The following is a 21131-nucleotide window of genomic DNA, read 5'->3' on the forward strand; positions in this document are numbered from 1 at the left end:
ATTGCTGGAATTAAAAGGGTCCTTGTCATAACCTGTATTAAGTCATCAGCGTTTTACTTTTCACCTGACATTAGTCAGTACATTTTGTATGTATGTATTCAACTTGCCAGGCTGTCCCAGTCAGACTATAATTTGAATTTAACAGAATAATGTAATTTAATGAAGTGTCTTGCCTAATAGACTCTGTACAGCGGTTTCAAAATCTTCACAGCTTTCTGTCTTCGGCTGGTGCCCTCCCCAGACCGGCTCCTCTTCTCCTGCTCTGTCTTTGAATTGTGGCACAAGAATTCTGTGAGTTAAGGATCAAACCTCCCCTCCTCTGCCCCTTCATCATTAAAAAAGAGAACGAACACTCACCCACTCAGGGTGACAATGATGAACCTTCCAGCTGAGTCCTCTGCATCAGCCAGATCAAACTGGAGGGCTTTTTTTTTTTTTTTTTTTTTTACTGTCTTTACTTCTTTGGCCAATCAGAGTCACTCTTTCAGTCAAGGGACCAATTACAGAAGCATCAGTCCACACAGTGCTCTTTTACTGAAAGGCCAGTAAATCAAGAAGGTGGCTTCTTTACCACCATCACATCACCAGACACCCAGTGGCTGTTACCACAGGCCAGCATCCATCAGAACCAGTGGATCACATATTTTGCTACATCTTCTCGCAGCCTGCAGCAGCAGCAGCAGCTGTCCACTGCAGTGCTTACTCCTGTTTACAACCACCATCCACTGCTCAAACACCTGTGAGCCAAAGGCACTTTTCCTGCCACAGTTTTAGCCATCACATTACCGCTGTGCACCAGAGATGCTGGCTCCATTAAGGTGATTCTTCAACAACTGAATCAGAAACAGCAAAGGAAAAGTTGGAGAATTTCAGGTCTGCAAAGTTTAGTTTAGTTTAGTTTTTATTATGGATTCCCATTAGTCCTCACCTTGGTAAGGACTATTCTTCCTGGGGTCAAAGCTGAGATAATGTTCCTCAAAACAAACTATATTACATGCACATACATGGAATGTGTTAATTTCAATAATTTGTGAATAAATATTTGACACATTACGTAACATATTGAATCTCCAATTGGAACTCCTTTGTTTTTTAATAGGCCCAAATAAATATACAGGTTGCGTCATGGGTCGGAGGGATTTTATTGAGGTTATTTGTGTACGAGCCGTCCAATACTCATCAGGTTTTGTCTGACTACTCAAGTGCTCAATCATTTTTTGACCTTGAGACGCAGCCTTATGCAATATGTTTTTAAGAAGAAACTTCTCTGCTTGTACTTGTGCATTCAGTCCACATCATTTAAACTATACAAGAGCTAATATGCAAGCACCACAACCTATTGCGGTTATGTAACTCTTAAAAGTAATAGATCAAATTTAAAAGCATTAGTTGGCTATGATTTCCTTTGTAATATTTCTGTTAGAGTATAACAGTCCAGGCCTTGATGTGGTAAAATGATGATTGGTTACGTGCATTATCTAATGTCTTTTTCCACTCTTTTCTAAATTACTCACCCAGTTAAGAACATCTCCTTTTGTATGTTGCCAAAGTAACACTCTCCTCCCTCCCACCTCGACTCCTTTGAAGCGACTTCAGAGCATCAATATTTAACCTGACATTGTCAAATCTAAAAAAAGAAATGATGCTTGAAAGGGCTTTGAAGCATGTTTGCCTGAAGACCTCTCTGCTCAACACACGACTGATTTCCTCCTTGAGTTTTATGACAACACAGACACACCGATTACACAGATAGCCATCGCTGCATACACAGATGATAAGAAAGGGAACCATTGGGAGAGGGCACGAACCTGACGGACAGGTGCAGAGCAGTACTACTTGACACAGGTAACAGATTATCACTATGTGGGCATGCATGGACGACACAGACGGACCTGACCTTTAAATCCCTTTTTAAAACTTGCCATCGACTGGCATCGAGTGGAGCCCCGGCAAGCAACCACAGCAATACTTAGCTGAGGATTGTGCTTTTTCTCTTCTGGCTGCATTCATGTTCTCCCTCATTGTAGTTTGTTTTCCTTCTCATTTGCTCACTCTTTAGATCTCTGTTCAGAAGAAGAAGCTCTGTATGCTGCAGAACTACATTCTGCTGAACCAGGAGGATATAATCTATTCATGGACTTGGGAGGTTTCACCACAGGTGCTTTGTTCTTGGACATCCTGGCAGCAATGCAGAGGGTCTCTGACCCCTAGTGTGTATGGACATGGGTGATGTCCATTTTGGGGAGAATGATGGCATTGCAGGGGTACCCATCACTTAGACTGTAGCATTCTCCTGCTCTGTGCCGCCTCTCATCAGTTGGTCTTGCCACATTCCTGCAGGCATGCAGGGATCCTGTGGTGTTCACTGCTACACGAGAAATTGTTGCGCTCTACATTTTTCATCACCCTCTTGTCCATTAAATCCTTCTTCCACTGTCTACTGCTGTGCACACAGAGGCAGCAGCCACCCAGCGGGGATCACGGCCCAACAAGTATTCCTTATTAAATAACAAATGAAAAAGAGAACCGTTCTGATTGAATGAAGACTCAACAAGGGTACTGAAATTAGTTTCTACGGCTTTTTGTTGACTGCAATTATTAACATATCGTGAAGAATGGGGGGAAAAAAGCTGTTCAGAGGGTCTGTACAGTATTTTCTTCTTGAAATAACCGTGACCGAATGGCCTCACACATAATTCAAAATGAATCATTCAACAGTGCAACAGGCAAAGCCGACATTTCTACATGCATTTCTTATGACAGTATAACTATTTTATTGGCTCAGTCTGACACAGCTTTCAGAGGGCCATTTCTTTTCTAAGAGCGGATGAGTCACTCTTAAAACACAGTCATTCCTACCAGGAGGTGTACAATTTGCCTGTGATCAAGAGGACCATATGCATGATAGAGGATGAGGGATTTAGTTGTCAGACACAGACCTGATGAGAGGAAAGACACTTTCTGAATCCGAAACTCCACATGCAGCACAGGCGGAGGATTTGCTTCCCTACCTGTTAGACATGCTTACATTTCAGACGAAGGGGAGAGCCAAGAGTGATACCTCTGGGGCAGGCAGAAGTTCAGTGTATATAAACCCTCCCACCTGTGGAACAGATCGAGCCACAAGTCGTCTTTTGCTTACTAAACTGCTACTGAGAGGGAACTTGCTTCTGACACATGCCCAGATATCAGAGTTCAAGGTCAAATGAACAGGCTTGTTTTCAAAGAAGACATTTTGACATGTCACAGCTGTAAATAATCAAAATAATGTTGGCTACATTCCATTTTGCACTTACAGTTCCAGGCTCCTGTGCGTGATGATGTGCTGTTATGGCCTGTGTGGACATTTGAACAGAACAGAGCCACCATTAATTAGCAACACATGGGCATCTCCAAGTGTGACAAGCCAGAATGCTTGCAGTGGAAAAGGCAACAACAAGCACTAAAGATGAAACACTGATGTGGCCACCGTCAGCAAAAAAAGAACCTATTTATATATCCAGGGGGCAAAGTGTAATATTAGCATTCATCTAGAGTTGTTTCCCAGGCCGTCTATGAATGTAAGTCCCGCAGTCGCTCTTCTTTTGGCCTCCAGTGGGGGAACAGTAGCTGCTATCTTTCCATCACATGATGCTTACTAGACTCAAACAATGACGATACATGCTATTTGCAAAAAATGCTAAACCAACTGAGTGGAACTATAAAGTGTGTGTATTATTTTTCCCCACAACATTGATATGACACAACCACAATGTGACAACCATGTTAGTAGCTGTGCATAGACGCAGTACTGTAGCTACATGATGTGATGTTTGCAATGATGTTGACATCCATGACCTTCATCAGGTAGGCTGTTCCCTCTAACACTTGCTGATTGGCTACAAACTGTGTGTAAATACCTGTTTAAAAAAAACTAATGAATGGGCCGCAAAACCCCCAATGTCTACTTAGGAAGTGTAAAACAAGCACAAATCTACCAGCAGTTAAGGCTACAAGTCTTAAGTTCTTTTGGGAGTTTTAAGAGGCTTGCCAAAGTTTTATCAAATTAGCACAGGGATGAAAAAAATCTGGATGCTTCAAGAACTGAAAGAAAGACACAGTTTAATTAAAAATAACTAAGCTTATTAGACACTGTGCCTGTGGATTTCTTTCCAGCAGCTGCTGATTGATTAGTGTGACAACTGAGAGTGGCTGGAGCCATTAATCTGCTTAACAAAGCCATCCACCACAATAGCCTCAAGTGTTAAGATTTACATACACCATATCCTATTGATTAGGTTCCTGCTATTGTTACCATAAGAAAACACACTGCATGAAAATGCCATTTGAACAACAGCATATTGCTCCTCTTCACCCCCCTCCTCCCCGGGATGGCAGATTTCCATGCATAGCCGAGCACGAGACAGATTCAGTATTACTACTGTATAAAGATCAACCACTACATGACAGCAGCAGCATAGATGTCTATAACATGACAGCAGTGGGAGCCACAACAGGCTTGTTATATAGGATGCTGAGTCTTCTGTGAGAAAAGTAACTTGAAAATTAAAAACTTTTTTCTTCTCTTGAACGAAAGTATCTCAAAATCCTGAGCACACAGCTAAAAATAACCCAGCGCGCTTGTTTTCTTTTCATTTACTTTTCTCCCTGAGCCTTGTTTGCGCATCTCCAACTCTTGTCTGCTCCAGTCAGCTTGAGGAAAGAGCCCCTTGCTTTGGTGTTTCCATGGCAATAAGGGAGCAGGAGGTCTCCAAGGTCGCAGCGAGAGTACCTGGAGCTGAGCTAGTGGGAGAATGGAGGCTTGACCCAGCAGGGCTGTCGTCGGGCTGCGCTCTAGTCATGTTGTTATTGGAGATTTCATTACCGCCTCTCTCGCCTGCCTGGCACTGACATGATAAATTGTCACCAGATATGGGTTGTTAATCATTTCTGGGGTCGCACTAGCAATAAAACATGAAGCTCTGTTCCTGCATTTGATGATGAGACGGAGTGTAGTATGTCCTGATAAAGAGGGGGAGAGAGATTTAAAGAGAGGGGAGGAGAGTGTTTTCGGTGCTGGAAAGTGGATTACATCCATTATTTAGGTGCAGCTTCCCCTTCACTGAGAGAGGAGAGAAAGGAAAGGGGTTTGCAGGATACAAATATCTCCTCCATGTCTCTTTGTAGACTGCCGTGGCTAAGACCCATAATAAAACAGTACTTTTGTAAAACTGAAATGATAGTAACATATATACTGATATATACTATATGAGTGCACCTGAGAAAGTGCACTCTCCTTGTACTAACAGGGAGCCAGTTTCATAAATGTAGCTGCGTAAAAACACTTTCAGATCATTGCATCAAAAGCAGTGTAATGCATTGAGGCCCTTTTGAATTGCAGCGAAAGTGGGCCAAAAAAAAAAAAAGCTCTGATATGTTACTGTTTGATCGTGATGCTTCATCTCTGCTTCTTATTTCCTCTTATGAGCTGCACAGATTGTGTCCACAGGGTAATCTTGAATGCACACTTTTGAACATATGGTATTAAGTACCTTGGCATGTTCTGCAGCAACAAGACGAAACTTAATGTAAGCACAGGAACTCTTCACAGTTCTTTGCATTTAAGAGGACATGCATGCATCCGGTGTTTAAGGGAGACTGTGAGAAAGATACTGTCAGTGTAAGCTGAACAGACATAGCTGTAAGCTCACATGCCTACTTTGGTTGTATAAGTGCCAGTATATTGAGACAGACATACTGTAAGTAAATGTTATGGAAAAAAGGAGTAAAAAGAGATAAAAATGCAGTTTTCCCGGAGTGAATTCAGCAACATCTCATGCTGCGCCTCATCTCTCTGAACATCAGCATCAGGCAACAGCAAGACAAAATGTTTCATTTTTCTGCAGTATAAAATCCCTGCAGGCGTTCACAGGTCACCAGGAATGACCACTCTGTTCTCTGCTGTTTTTCTCTCATCTTCTCCTCCATCGCCTCCATTCGCAAGTGGAATAAAAAAAAAAAAAACCTCAACCACACAGCCTTCCCCAGCGTCATCACCCACCTACCGCTGTCACTGCCCAGAAATAGGGACACAGCTTCCCTGCTGTCTGTTCTCTGTCAAACTAAAAATCTCTCAGCTAGGAGAGCAGAGAGGATACAGGAGGAGGAATAAGATGGGGAATGGAAGGAGTGTAGAGGACAACAAGAAAAAAAAGGGGCATAGATGAAACACAAATCAAAGTAAGCAGTGAGAGGAGTAGAGCAGGAACAATTTTTAAGACTGTCCTATCCAGGCTTTGATGTTTTGAAAAGGATGGAAGCTCTTTGCTTTACTTTTCTTCAAAGGCTTTACCTCCACACACGCACTTTTGGGAGGCCTGCGATAACAATGTCAGCCTCCTCGGTCTTTTGTCTTTTGTTTGTCCAAATGAGAGCTCAGTACCCAGCAGAGTTTTTAGGACACGCTCTCTACCTGCCACCCAATATCTTTCTTCTCATGACACCACATTTAACTCTAGGGAAATTTGAATGAGCCTCTGTTGTGCCAACCAGATATACCAGACAAAAAATAAAAAAAATACACACACATATTTGTTCATTTGTTGAATATATTATTTTATTTTAACATCATCATCATCATCATCATCATCATAGTTTAACTTTTAATTTCCCCTTCATTCATTTAAAATGATCACCTCTGAATGTACACATACTGCAAACTGTCAAAAATATACAAACAAATGCAGGCTTGTGCTATAGTCTGGTCAAATGTCTAAAAAACAGTGGCACTGGGGAGAGAGAGAGAGAGAGAGAGAGAGAGAGAGAGAGAGAGAGAGAGAGAGAGAGAAAGAGAGAGATAGTATGAGTGAGAGAGAGAGAGAATGGAAGAGGGAGAGTGAGAAAGAGAGAGAGAGAGAGTCAGAGAGAGAAAGAGACATTGAAACCGGTAAAGACATGCACAGCATCATTGTGAGCACCGGTTACAGTGATCCAGGTGCGCCGTACTTCCATGGGATCCTTGTGGAAAAGTACATACATTTCATCATCTGACAGTGCGGCACAAAGTGCCTGGCACATATCAAATCAAAAACAAAATGTCGCTCATTAATGGAACTGTTAGGCACATCATTGTTTTTTATGGTTTTACATTTTCTGGAAAAGTTCTGAGTTACTGTAAATGTTGAATGCTTAACAAAAAACAAGAAAACAAAAATGAAAATAAAACGTACAATAAAAAAGAAAGAAAGAAAAAAAAAACAGCTTTCAAAAGTCATTTTGGAATCACTGTCTTGTTAGTAACTCAACATTGTTACATGATGTGTGTTAGTGTGTGTGTGTGTGTGTGTGTAAGTTTGTGTGTGTGTGTGTGTGTGTGTATACAGCTGGGTGCATTTCTGTAGAATCAAGTGGTGATGGGAGTGAGTACTTGAGGTGTTCTGTGGGTGGTTGCTGTGATTGGCTGACAGCTGTCCAATCAGATGCTCAGGTCTTTGGGGTTCTCCTTGTAGGTCTTCATCTTGGGCTCAGGGAGCGTGGGCTTGGGCGGCTGGCTGCTGTTGCTCTTGAGCGTGCTGTAGTACTCTCTCACCTTGGCCGCGACGAAATTGTCATCGTCCTCTTCGTCCTCCGAGTCGTCTCTTCTGAAGCTCCTGATCGGGGAGATGTCTCGTCCCAGGCTGCGGGCTCGGTAGTGCGAGGGCTCGGGGGAACTGTCTCGGCTGGCGTAGCGCCCACCCTGCTCCATCCTCTCCGTCGACCGCCCCCTCAGCAGCGAGCTGTACCTCTTGTAGGCTGAATCGGACTCGGGGGTGCGCACCCTGGGCAGGGTCATGTCTCTGTAGGCGTCTCTCTGGCCCCGGGAGGCCACGTCCCTCAGCAGGCTGTCCTTCAGCAGACTGTCCCCCCTGTAGGCCCTCTCCATGGAGGAGGCTCTCAACAGCAGGCTGTCCTCCCCGTACGGGCGCTCCTCCCTGGGCATCGGTGGCAGCGTGGCCTCCCTGTTCAGCCGGTCCAGCGCCGGGGGCTCGCGGAGGATGCTGTCCTCCAGAGGGAAGCTGGGCTCAGGAGACTTGGGTGGCTCCTTCAACAGGGCCTCGGCCCCGTTGGGCTTGTCGTTGCTGCGGCCCTGTCTCCCCGGGGAGCCGTACCTGCGGTAGGGGTCAGAGGAGTGGGCGTGGCGTCTGGGAGAGTGGTGGTGGTGGTGGTGGGGGGAGCGGTGGGGGGACCTGGTGCGGCGAGGCGAGCGGTGAGGGGAGGAGCGGCGTGGGGAGCGGTGAGGAGAGCGGTGGCGGTGATGACCGTGGTGTCTGTCGGGGGAGCGGCCGTGACGGTGTCCCCCGTGGTGTCGACTGTCCAGGGTGTTCTCGGCGCTGCGCGACCTGCCCTGCTTCTTGTCCGGGGAGCGGTGGCGGCTCCGGTGGTGTCCGCTGGAGTGGTGGCGGTGGCCGTCGCTTCCCTTGTCGTCTTTCTTCTTCCCGAACGGCTTCCCCCCCGTGGACTTCTTCCCCTTGTGTTTTCCGGTGCTGGTTTTCTTGTGAGGGGAGCGGTGGCGGTGGTTGGAATGGTGTTTTTTGCCGGCGCCCGTGGAGTTGTGGCTCGGCTGCTGCTTCTTGCTCCGGGATGGTTGGTGGGTTTCTGGTGGGTAGCTTGACTCCGATGGTGCGTTGGTTGGGGGCATGGTGCTCACTTCCGCAGCGTTTTGTAACCCTGAGGTTGGGTTGGCTGTGCTGCTGCTGTCGTTGGGGCTGCCGTCTGCAACACAATGTGACATACAGACGAAGGGCAGTGGGATCAAACAAACATGTCACACTCTGAGAGATCCTATCTGTTTTCCACATTAACCATGCTGAACCACTCAGACATGAAGCTGAGAACATTTCCAATGGAAGCCATTCTGATGTTAAAGCCAGCAGAGATGGCTTGTTGTTAGATGGCACAGCAACAGCCAATGGTAAAAAGCATTTGTGTGGCTTACACATGAGAATAAAAAAAGGAAGAGACACATTTGTGAAGCAGCCATTACTTGAAGAGACTTGTTACCGACAACAAACCTGCTCCCAGTTCTACTTGGGGTGGCCTCTTTGAAGCAGAGTGGGACGCCGCCGGTCTGGAGGCTGGTTACAGTCAGTGCCAACGTGCTTCATGTTGGTGATGTTGCTTGATTGTACTGATTAGCCATGCTCTTTCATGCGCTGTCATGATGCCTTAGACACTTTGAAAATGTTTAAAGCAAATAAAATGCTCACAATGAGATGCAAAAACCTTTGCCTTATGGCAGCAACATTGCAGTTCAGGTTGTACCTACTTTACTAAGAAGCGGACGAATCAAATCTCCTTCATGATTTTACATTCACTCTACCTGCTTTCCTTAAGGGATTTGATACCTTCACTCAACATATTCAGCCACAATACTATGTCTGTTTGGAGATCCCTAACCTTAAACCTTATCCCAGCTCGGTGCCTATATTTTTAGGGAAACTGCAGTAGGAAAAATGATCTTCTCTCACAATCTAAAAGTAGCGTAGATGTCTGAACCAGTTGGCTGGAACAATCTAATACTGTGGATTTCACCTTGGGACCTGTTGCCCAGACGCAGCAACTGGCGCAGACATAGACTATGCATGAAGAATCCATAACAACGGTCACGGCAGCGGCGACATTGGCAATGCATTTCGAGGGTGAATGGATTTGTATGCATGGAGTAGAGCACGGGCACAGGTGATTTAAGGCCACACCACACACACATCAGGATGGAGAGAGACGGACAGGGCGAGAGAGTTAAGAGAACGAGAGCCAGACGACAGGGGAGGACAGTTACAAACCGTGGTCTGATTTTGGAGGACAGAGGCCTCCCCCATCTTGTCATTTCTCATACATGCAGTGAGATGGGGAGCGACCATCCCTGAAGGAAGACAAGAGCCCAGCACAATACGGGAAGAGGAGAAGATACACAAAAAAAGAAAAAAAGAGAAAAGCACAGTAGTTTAGAACGCTTGGAACCAACTTGAAGGAAGAAAAGGAGAATTATTGTGTTGATTTTTCAATGAAAAAAAAAGTGTTTATTTGATCATTGAATCATTCAGAATAAGGAGACAGTCCAGGAAATTGCCCAAACCCTTCAGTGGAAACCATCAGTTACAGAGAAAAGCCCTGGAAACAAGCGCACAGACACACACTTACGCACGCAAAACCAACCCCCGCCCCTCCACCACACACTCACACACCTAAAGATGTGGACACAGAAGCAGCAGAAACCCGAACCCAAAAAATAAAAGACAGTGAGACTCGCACACCCACAACAACAGCATATGAAGCAGTTTTACATTGCTGACAGAAATCAAAAGAAATACTGGCAAGACTGTCAAAAGGTTGTGCCAACTAAAAAGTACAAACAATGATCCAAAAATATACAAGTTCACATGATGTGGCATCGGTGCAGGTAAAGACAGCACATTCTTAGCCCAAAGAAAAAATTACATTGATGAACTTTTCAAGACAGGCAAATGCATCTCCACTCAAAAAAAGTACAAAAAGAAAAAAAAACATTAATGATGACTTGTGACTATCAATCAAAACTGGTCAATACGATAAAAAACAAAAAAAACAGATGTTCCATAAATATTATGGAAAATAGACAATAGAAGGAAAAAAAATCCAATTTACACTTTTGACAAGTTCATGCAGCAATAGACTTTTATCCATTAATATGTGGCTTCGTTTCATGGCTCTGTACACAGAACAAAAATACTTGTAAAAATGCCTCTATTCTTTTCATCACTGTACAAAACGTCTATATAATTGGAGCGGCTCTTTTTTTTTCTTTTTGAATGGGCATTGGAGAGTTCCTATTGTCACAGCTTTTCAATGACATTAACAGTGGGTGAAAATAAAACCCATGGATTAGTGAATAATGTCAAGCACAGTATAGTGAGATTTTGTCTTTGAAATGGCAAAAAAAAAAAGCATCAGACTGCCTTTTTCTTCTCAATACAGGTCTCACGTAAAACCCTTAAGTGTTCAGTAGCTTACATTCACCTTCAATAAATATCATAAATATGTTTGTGTCACGTCCTAACCAAAGCTGTGAGATGTCCCATTTTATCATGGGATGCAATGGATCAAAAATTTCTCCTCCCCTCAACGCTAAACTAGTGTTTAATGAGGAATTGGAGCCCATTCAATATTACTTCTTACCCACGAGAAACACTGATTTTTTTCCACTAACCTCATTCAAACTCTGTAAACAGTTTCTATTTTCATGTAGCACTGAAATCAGACCCACCACCTTTCTGTTAAGTCCCAGCAGAGTGCTTTTGCTCAGTGGCCAGAAGGTGAAAAGTGACAGCGGGATGACATGGAAACTGAGAGCAGGTGACAGCAGGAGAGAGGGCAACAGCACCCACAGGAGCATCCTCCAACCCCTGCCCCCGCACCCCCCCAAAATCCCAAAGCCCAGGTGTGACCTCCACCGGAAAGAGACCCACCACCACCAACCACACCCGTCTACCCTGGTGGGTTTGTCCCAGGGGTGAGTGAAGGGTCCTGGGAGGGTAATTTTAGTTCCTTTCCCTCTTTCCCCTTCGACCCACCACCGTCCACTGGGCGTCCCCCTCGCTCAGGGTGTGAAGATGGGGGAGAAGGGGATATTTTCGTAGATTGACCCACCATATTCAGGCACCGAGCCGTCACCCCTCTTGAGCACCAGATGGACACGCCGGCCTCCGCTCTTGATGAGCTCGATTGCTCGCGCGTGCTTCATGCCCTTGGTGCTCTCGCCGTTGATCTCCAAGATTTCATCCCCGACCTAAGAATTGGTAGAGGGAAGGAAAAGGGCAAGGAAGGAAAAAAAAAAAGTGGGAGACAGAAGAAGGAAGTCAGAGTGACAGGTGAAGCCAGATGAGGTAAATCAGAGGGAGAAGGAAGAGACAGCGAGAGAAACAAGTGACAGTGGGAAAGAAAGTACACAAGAGGAAAGATGAGGCACAGAGGTACAAAGGGACAAGATGACAGAGGAGGGAGAGGGAAGGGAGGACAGATTGAGGAGAAGTTACATATCAAATATTCCAATAGATAAAATGCACATTGGTAACATTTTCCACTTAATCAACAGTTTCTGGAGAGGCCAGACTGTTGAAATGCAGCAACTGTAACACCGAAAGAAGGAAATGAGAGGGCGGAGGGAAACAGGACCCACAAAATAACTCTCCTTGCTTCCCGATCCTTTGCCTCCACGCCTCAAGTTATCTGTCAGTGCTGCTTCCACCGAGGGAATTCCTCCAGCAGAGTATGGCTCTCTCACTGACATCTCTCTCTCTCTGCCTCACAGAGCTGCTTCTAATAATATCTCTGCTAATAAGGTGCACAAACACAAACGTATGTATTCATATATATGCACGTACAAATGTGCTATTCCATGAACGCCCACACGCTTCCTAACTGCAGCAGATTAACTGCCTTACAGCTCACATGTATACTGTATCTGCCAGCAGGCTTTCTGCATATGTCTCACATGCATTGCATACACACATAAGGGAGAATCAATTAACCCTGCATTGTGTATTCAGTCAAGCAGCCCAGGGGAAGAGCGGCTGGTTTACGCAATTTATCAAAATAAAAGGTTAAATATAACAGTTTCCTGACAACTTCTGCGGAGTGTATGAACTTCAATTATGAATGCAGAGATGAAGATTAATTCATTAAAACTGGCATAATGAGTCAGTGTGCATACCCCATGACTTTGCAATGTTTGTGCATCTTGTGTTTTGACACTGCACTCAAACAGTGGCCAAGCCTGGAGGCTACCATGTTTATATTCAGTCAAGCATGGCATTCTCTAATTGGGAGGTGCATTATGCACAGACAATTATATTGATAGGTAATATTATTCTGATGGATGTTCAGTCTAAGAGGCATTATCATCACCACCGCAGTTAATCAGGACAGTTAACTGACTTAGACTGCATCTGAAAGGAAAACATCATCTTATCGCCATCCCAACAACACTAACACTTACTATATCTACACAATAATCACTCACAAGATGTTTTATGAGACATATTCGTACATGGGCAGCACGATCTGTGGAAAACCACATCTCAAATTTGAATGGTTTCTCAGAGAAACTGAAACTGAGTCACTTCTTAATCTCAAGTAAATCATTTAAAACCAACTGGATTTTCTGAAAACTGCTGAGTGTCCTCACAAAGCTGAAAACAAGGCTGCTTTTCTTAGCTTGTGAAATGTCAAGCAAATGTCTCTCACACCGTGAAGCCCTATTAGAACTCACTGACTGCCCTCTCTTTGCCATTTGCTAACATTTAGAGTGAGGATTAACAAGTGCAGCTCCTCAATGAGAAGTTTACATGGCAGGATTCAAAGCTACTGGTGAGACGAAAGCCTAAAAGACCAATGAAGAGTAGAACAAGATAGACAGCTGATCTGTACCTGTCCATTACTAATGTGTTACAATAAGCTGAACAGTCCTAATGGACCAGAGACACCGGGGACCCTCTGAGTGGCTCCAAAGAATACATTTAAATATTGCTTTAATGTAATTCCTCTGGATTTATTTCAGTTAGAGAGTGATTATTGCTATCACAGCGGCACATAATGGTTATTTAATAAAGTAATTCCCATTGAGACGTAGATCTCATTTTCAAGGGACTCAAGAATTACATTTCAATTCAATACAATATTAAAGTGGCACTAAAGCACTTTAGCAGCACCCTTCTACAAACTTGGGGGACATTTGGAGAATAAAATCAATCAAAGCAGATGAAGCCGAGATCCTCTGTAGGAGGAAACCCTACATTTCCCAGTTTGTAAATCAGGCTTCAAACTAATGCCAAGTTAACCCTGATGACATTGCAGGCTGAGTAGAAGTTCCTAAGACGAAACAAAAACAGTGAAGTGGTCCTTTAACAGTCAAACTCTTGTAATGTGTCAGTGGCTGTGGCATCATCTACATGTTTAACATATTTTGCTGTTGAATGAGTGGTGATATTTTGTGTCCGTACCCTCATCTTCCCGTTGCGGACGGCGGCTCCGTCCTCAGCTAGCCTCAGCACGTACAGGTCCATGTTGTATTCTCTGCCTCCCCGCAGACTGAAGCCAAAGCCTTTGTTGTCTCGCTCCAGGTCCACTGAGTAGAACTCGGCATCCTGATGGAGACCACACACCCACACACACACGCAGACAGACACACACACACACAAGCAGAGAGAGATGGAGGGAGAAAGACACAATTGCATCAAGGTCACTTTTGCGATTCAGATTAGAAACATGTGTCCTTTGAAGTGGACTCCTATTTCAGGAGAACGGGACAAATGCCACCTTCAGAAAAGTCACACCTTTAATAGTTGTGCCAGATTCTGTGTGTGTGTGTGTGTGTGTGTGTGAGTGTGCATGCATATGCTTGGGTGTAAGGATGCTGAATTATTGATGCCTTGGGCTGTAGGTGGACAAAGAGAGAGGGCACAGGCAGAGAGACAGGACAGGGGGGGGGGGGGGGGGGGGGGGAGAGAGGGGGGCCGGGCACCACAAGGACAGGCAGACAGCCACAGTAGCTCCTGTCTTCACGCCCTCCTAATCTCCTCTGCTGAAGGATCAATGCTATCTGTGAGAGCAATCTCCACACCGGGCAGATTAATTCAGCAGTGAACACAGTGGACTGAGGGGTTACTCTGAAAGCAAACAGGCTTTCCTTAATGCACAGGCTCCGATAACGCCGGCAGGTAGACGTAAAGAGACACAAATAAATAAATAAAGAGCCACCTTGTTTGTCCTTGGGTAGGCGGGTGGGTGGAGTAGTTGATGCATGGTGGGACAGAGGATAAATGGGTTTGTGCTGGGAGCTAGGAGCAGCTGGATGGATGTGTAAAAAAGATATGGGCAGGAAGTTGACAGGATGGAGTGCAGATTGCTGGGATGTTTGATGGAGACGTGAAGTGGATGGATGTGTGAATGAGGTGACAGGAGGATGAATGACTGGAATGTCCCACTTACCTGAGCTGAGACTTGTGTTGGGGGCTGGGGAGGGGGGCCTTGTGGGGGTTTGAATTCAAACGACGACTCCTGTTTTGGTTTGGTGTTGGTCCTGAGACAGAACAGAAGGATAAGTGAAGATAGGTTCACGGAAACTGAACTCATTAAATGCGTTTAAGCGATGTAATTAGCACAATTTCAACACTTTTCCTTTAAAACTCTCCATTCTACATGTTCACAAGTACTCGGTTTCCCAGTGTGCTCCTCACCTGGCTTCAGGTGCAGCCTGTTGTTGAGGTGTGTGAGTGGTAGTTATAGTGGCAATCTTCTCTGCGTTGGTCAACAAAGATGCATTTGATGACTCTGAGGAGGACGGAGGGAAGAAAGATGTCAGCCAACACAGTTTAAGCTAATTTTGAAACTTCTGCTTGAATGAAAGTAAATTGGTTATATAAAAATAACTGAAATGAAAGAAGGAAAAGTGAAAACCATTTCAAAAAAATTGATTTGGAAAATTATTACATTTCATGTCAGCAAGTCCAACACATTTTTCACACTGTCCAAGACCCTTTTTGCCTCAAGCAAACATCAAAAATGTCTTGCTACACTGCTAAATTTTAGTGACATTCGCCTTTTCCATACAGTCCCTAATTCAGTACATTTGAATTTGCATAAACACACTCCAATACAAGCATCTCTGGAGTCCTCGAAGGCTCTGTGTGAGATGGAATTAAATCCATTTTTCACACGTGGAACATTTTCATTTTTCATTGTGAACCCTGGTCTTGATTCAGCAGCTGTCATTCACAAACATTAGCTGACCTGTGGGGAGCACCGCCGGCCGCCGGCCGCCCGACGTCTCTCGCCACAGAGACGCACGCAGTGTTTTACATTTGTCAGTCATTTTGTCAAGTCACTTGTCAAAGAGTGTTTCTTTTTCTAGAGAGTCATGTCTCATTTTGGACTGAAACTCCTCCAGTCTGCCTGTGAACTGTCAAACAGGACACTTACGCACTTGCACCATCTAAGGACATAAAAGCTCCTGGTTTTCTGTCTTTTTCATATTTGATTCAGTCATTTTGTGATATCAATGAGTCACCATGGGCCTTGAGGACAAAAACACACCAATCCTACTCTAATCTCACCACATGAAGAAACCTTTCTTCTCCTTCACCGCCCAGCCTTCTGCAGGTATCTTTTATTTGATTACAACTCTCCACTGCTCTCCTCTTCAGTCACTGCTCTCCTATTCCTCTCACGGTTAACCCTTCTCTCATCTATTCATCTCCTCCGCTTCCACCGGTCCCCTCGCAACCTCCTGGCTTTAACTCTTCGATTGCCCGAAGGTGCGGAGTCGACCAATCAAACTGCAGCGTGGGTGGGGGGCGGGCTTCGTGTCGAACCTGCTGGTTCTGGGTTTACACAAGCGAGTGATGAATGTTTTACCTGGGCCCACAGGAGGAGGTCTACGCTGAAAAATATTCCCCACGTAAGATTTTCTGGGCATCTGTGTTGCTTTCTCAAACGTTTTTCTGTTGCTCATTTTTCACTTTTGCAGCTTGAATTTGTCCCCATAAACCCTACTCGCCCCTCCATCTGCTGATTTGCATAACTCACTCCTTCCATTCTGCTTCCTCACTCCATTTATCTCTCCTCCAACTGTTTTCTGTCTGGAAATTAATCGAATGAGCGCCTGTTTCTCTCTCCTTCTGTTCCACTCACGACCCACAGCCTCTTCTTTCCACTCTTACTTAAAAACATTCACACGCCGGGCACCGAAAAAAAAAAGCCACCGAGCTGTTTCTGTAATTTGTCTCCGGCCCTGGCACTATGCCCTCACGCCCTGAATGGACAGAGTTAGGAAGGAGAGCAGGTACATTCAAAATGAGAAATTCAGGAGGGAGAGAAAGAAAAGGGAGCAGAGAGGGAAAGAAAGGGAGAGGAGATAAGAGAAGCGGGAGGGCTGCACTGCACAATATACCCCAGGTTGTGCTAAAAAATGGCACATCATATCACCTCAGGCACGTCTATCTCCCTTCCCTCACACAATAGAAAGCAATGAGGTGTACTTGGTCTGCGGGCTCCAGACATAAGCTTTGATGAAGGCATTAGCTGCTTGTGCATGCAATACTGCGCACCAGCAGAAGGTAGTACCGTGCCTGTCTTCGTTGTCGTCGCAGGAGCGTCGAGCATCAGACGGTACAAACCTCCGTCTGTGTTCCCACACACAGCAGAGGTGAAGCTCAACGTAACGAAGCCGAACCTGTCTCCTCCACCTTGGAAGAAGCTCTCGTGGAGGTATTTATTCACGTCGGGAAGTTTAGACAGGATTGATCCGCACAAAAATAGCCCTGCTCAGCCATGTGTAAACAGCGGCAGGAAGAGCAGTAACTCGGAGACACAACTTGGAAACACGAGCCACAATCTCTGCCTGTCACTCTCTCTCTCAGTCTGCGTGTCAGGGAGTTTTCTGTTTGTTTGACACATACACATAAACACAAACCAGAACCTTCCGATAAAGCATATCCAGTTATTTCTCTCAGACGCCTTCTCCTTCTCTCTCTCTTTCTTTCTCTCTCTTGCTTTCTGCGTCTTCTTGGCAGAGCAATTCAAGCTCACTGTTCTCATCAGAAAAAAAAACAAAAAAAACACTCCTCATCCATGAGAAGTGAGCTGGAAAGCAACGAGCGGCGGACAAATAGCTACAATTTCTGGCAGCATGCAGGTTGACGGAGAGTATCGCCTTCCACACACACACGCGCACACACATTTAATTAAACAGTATTTGTGAAGCATGCTAGGGTGATCTGTCAACACAAAGCAGTGAGAGCTCTCAGCTGCACAGCACAACATACGATGGGCACAGAGTTCGACTTAAAACCACTTTGTCAGAAAAGACACACCCACATATGCCTAAGAAGTTCAGCATCTCTTTCTGTCACCCACACACACACACCGTAACACAAACATACATGCCCACATACACACATGAGGGAACAGACATCTAAATGACTCTTGCATGTTTTCAAAGTGCGGGCATGCTGAAGGCAGGAAACGCAAAGGATGGAAAAGTTCGCAAATATCCTCACAGAGGCACTTCTGTCAACACTGCGGGGGTGTTTCAGTCACTTTGAAAGCAAGTGAAGAAAGTGGGAGCTTTATGCAACACTACAGGCATACATAAGCAGCGCTCAGGAAGGCAACGCCGTCGACCGAGGGTCCTGCTCCCCAAATACACCCAGAAGACTTAATAATAGGAATAACAGTTGCTGATTGCACTGTTTGACATCCATCAATGTGACAGAGCCAAGCCACTTGTGAAATCTGGGCTCCTCCCGGGACAGCCTTGATGAATCGTTCGAATAAATATGAATTTTTTTTTGGCTGAAGGCTAAAAAGCTGATTGGGATATTGTTTGCATGCGCCTGTTTGCAGGATGCCGCAGCATTTACAAGGACCCTTGAGGGCGCCCCGATTTTTTGCAACAATTTATCGAGAGACTGGAATTAGACGAATAAACGCCAGATAATAACAGAAGTGCCCTGGAAGTCAAAGTCATGGCCTATCATTCTCTACTCACCGTCACCTGGAATGATGCGTAGTGTGACGGTGTTCCCGGCCTCCTTGATGAGGTTCACGATGTCGGAATGGGACTTGTTGGTGATGGAGCAGCTGTTCACCGCCAGGATGCGGTCGCCGACTTTCAGCTTCCCACAGCGGTCTGCCGGGCTCCCCTCGATGATGCGCCCTATTTTGTGGGGCATGGCCACACATGCATTGCCAGCTATGGTCATCATTGACATGTGATGCATGATTCAGTGCGTGTGAATATGTGTGTGTGTGTGTGTGTGTTTGGGGTGTTGAATGTTTGTGTTCAGAGAAAGAGAGAGAGAAGGAAAGAAGATGGGAAAAAGGAGCAGAGAAAGGATCAGAAGGTTTGAGGTTAATTCACCAACAGCCAGCCAAGCAAAAGAGAAGCTGATCAGAATTACAGCGGCACAAAATGCAAGCATTGGCAAAGACGAGGGGCAAATTTAAATGTGCTCTGCGGAGAAATAAGAGAATCTGCCATACTGTAATTCACAGTACTTTTCCTGTAAATTGGTTTTTCAAATTAATCACTGGAGAAACTGAGCTGAACTCCATATCCAGTGTGTCTGCTCTCCTCCAGCCTCTCAAGTCTCCTCTTTTTTCTTAAAGCTGATCCAGCACCATGTTTCTAAAGTGGGGATGATGATTATATTTGCATGAGAGTCTCTCGGCAGTAAAAAGCTAATAATGAAAAAAGAAGGAAAAAAAAAACTGTGTTGTGTTGTTTGCATCTCAAATAACCTGCACCTGCAGAAAGTTGGAGACGACAAACAAACATCAGAGCAGACATCTCACCAACCACCCTGAGGTCTCTCTGTTTCTCTCTCCCTTGCTCCCTCTCTCTGCAGTCTGACATCAGTCACTGCAGAGACAAGGAGCGTGCAATCCATCCTTTCTTTCTCCACCTTCGTTTTCCCTCATTAGTCATCCATCCCTCCCACTATCCTTGCTCTATCTTTCCCGTACAAGCTTGCCACACCCTAAACTCTTCCCATCTTTCTAACTGCATCCTGTCATTCTGAGCTCTAAAATATTAATACGGAGTCAGTGAGAGGGAAAAGAAAACAACTACCGAGATGCTGTTGCTTTTCTGAACAAAATAAGGTGCTTCAGTTACCAACAGCATGGGTGGACTGGTTTCTGACGTCATTGCAGCTATTGCCGGTGATTTACTGACAAGCAGCGAGTCAATTGCTAACTTTCATGTGGCTATTGGCTTTCTATTAGATATCGCATGTTGGGTCGGATCAAATAGAGCTTAACTGCTGACCCCTTGCTTTCCACTTTTTCGCCTTTGAAAAGGAACTGTGCCATTTTATAAAAAGCTGAGCATTTTCAGGTCTTTTCAGTCCACCCACACTGATGAAGATAAGAGCAGAGAGAATACTGGGAGACCATAGTGTGTAGGCAGGAAGCCATGGCAGTGGGGCAAAGAGTGCGCCGCATAGGAAAGACGCCACTAACACGTAAACAGAAGAGTCAATTTTAACAGAATTATTTGTGAGATTAAGAGATCAAACAGAGGAACCATTGTAAGGTTAAAAAAACTCTGATATTATGATATTTACAACCAGCCCAAAAGCCAAATGACCTTTACATGAAGTGATTTTGAGTCAATGCATCTCTCTGATCCTACTTTTGAATAAATAAACATTATTCACACCGATCACTTCCCCTATTCATCCTGCTTGCAGCGCTCATTCCCATTAAGTTGTCATTAGGCTTTTAGTGCGAAGCAGAAGCCGTTTAAGTTCATCTGAATAATACAAGTGCCTTATGTAAGACCCGCTTCACTTGTGATCAATTATGAAAGCGTTGTGTGAGCGAAGCAGCATCTGCAGGCGCAGAAAAGGTTTCAGTGTCTTGCTTTGACAGGCTTGGACAAAAATGAGAAAGAAGAACCACTTCTTTTGAAGAGTGTTGGTATTGATCTGTGTGATCTTTAGATAGCCAGAATCTGTCCTGGTTGTCAGGCGATTTAGTCTTCAGTGGGTTTATGGATGATACAAGAGGCAGCCCGTAAGGAAGGCAGGAAGACAAAAGACCCCAGTGATGAGGAAAAGCTGTAGAGTGTGTTCATGTTTTTTTCTGTGTGGAACTGGTTTTTGGGACATTTGCATGTATATTCAACAACAATGAGGATATTCTCCAACTCTCAGGACACTCCGACCATCTCTTACCGAAGGTGGTGCCGGCTTCGGGCCGCGACACGGACGAGACGATGACGAAACCGAAACCTTCGTTCTCGCCACGTCGGATCTCCACGTCGTAGGGCTGCAAGGTGGAGGAGGGGACGACGGAGGTGGCGTTGGGGGGTTGAGAGGAGGTGGCGGCGGCCGCGGCGGCGACCACGGCGTTGCCGCTGCCCCCCGCCCCTCCGCCTCCCCCGCCGCTGCCGATGCCGGAGGTGGAGCCGCTGCCGGAGCTGACGGTGTTGAGGGAGTTCTGGCTGCCCTGTGGGGTGCGCTTCCCCATCTCCTCCGTCAGGCTGGGGGCCTGGGTGCTGCTGTGGTGGGAGGACGCCGGCGATGGAGGCACGTCTCCCTCTGCTTTAACTGGAGATGACAGAAGAGGATTTA

At 45.4% G+C, this 21131-nt stretch overlaps 1 protein-coding gene across 4 annotated transcripts in view; it reads right to left on the reverse strand.

Moving 5' to 3' along the window:
• Positions 1 to 6613: 6613 nt before the first annotated feature.
• Positions 6614 to 21131, reverse strand: part of magi1b (membrane associated guanylate kinase, WW and PDZ domain containing 1b) — a 131627-nt gene continuing 117109 nt past the window's right edge. For 3 of the 4 annotated variants that reach the window (XM_083972026.1, XM_083972024.1, XM_083972023.1), the window contains exons 17-23: positions 20733 to 21107; positions 18542 to 18709; positions 15231 to 15324; positions 14983 to 15073; positions 13995 to 14138; positions 11644 to 11782; positions 6614 to 8730 (exon numbers count right to left, since the gene is read on the reverse strand). In XM_083972026.1, coding sequence (XP_083828152.1) covers positions 7454 to 8730; positions 11644 to 11782; positions 13995 to 14138; positions 14983 to 15073; positions 15231 to 15324; positions 18542 to 18709; positions 20733 to 21107 — 2288 coding nt within the window. In that variant the 3' untranslated portion in view covers positions 6614 to 7453. The remainder of the gene's footprint in view (positions 8731 to 11643; positions 11783 to 13994; positions 14139 to 14982; positions 15074 to 15230; positions 15325 to 18541; positions 18710 to 20732; positions 21108 to 21131) is intronic. The other variant, XM_083972025.1, reaches the window with a different exon arrangement.

The sequence above is a fragment of the Trachurus trachurus genome (genome assembly GCF_905171665.1).
Source record: "Trachurus trachurus genome assembly, chromosome: 5".
Taxonomy (NCBI): Eukaryota; Metazoa; Chordata; class Actinopteri; order Carangiformes; family Carangidae; genus Trachurus; species Trachurus trachurus.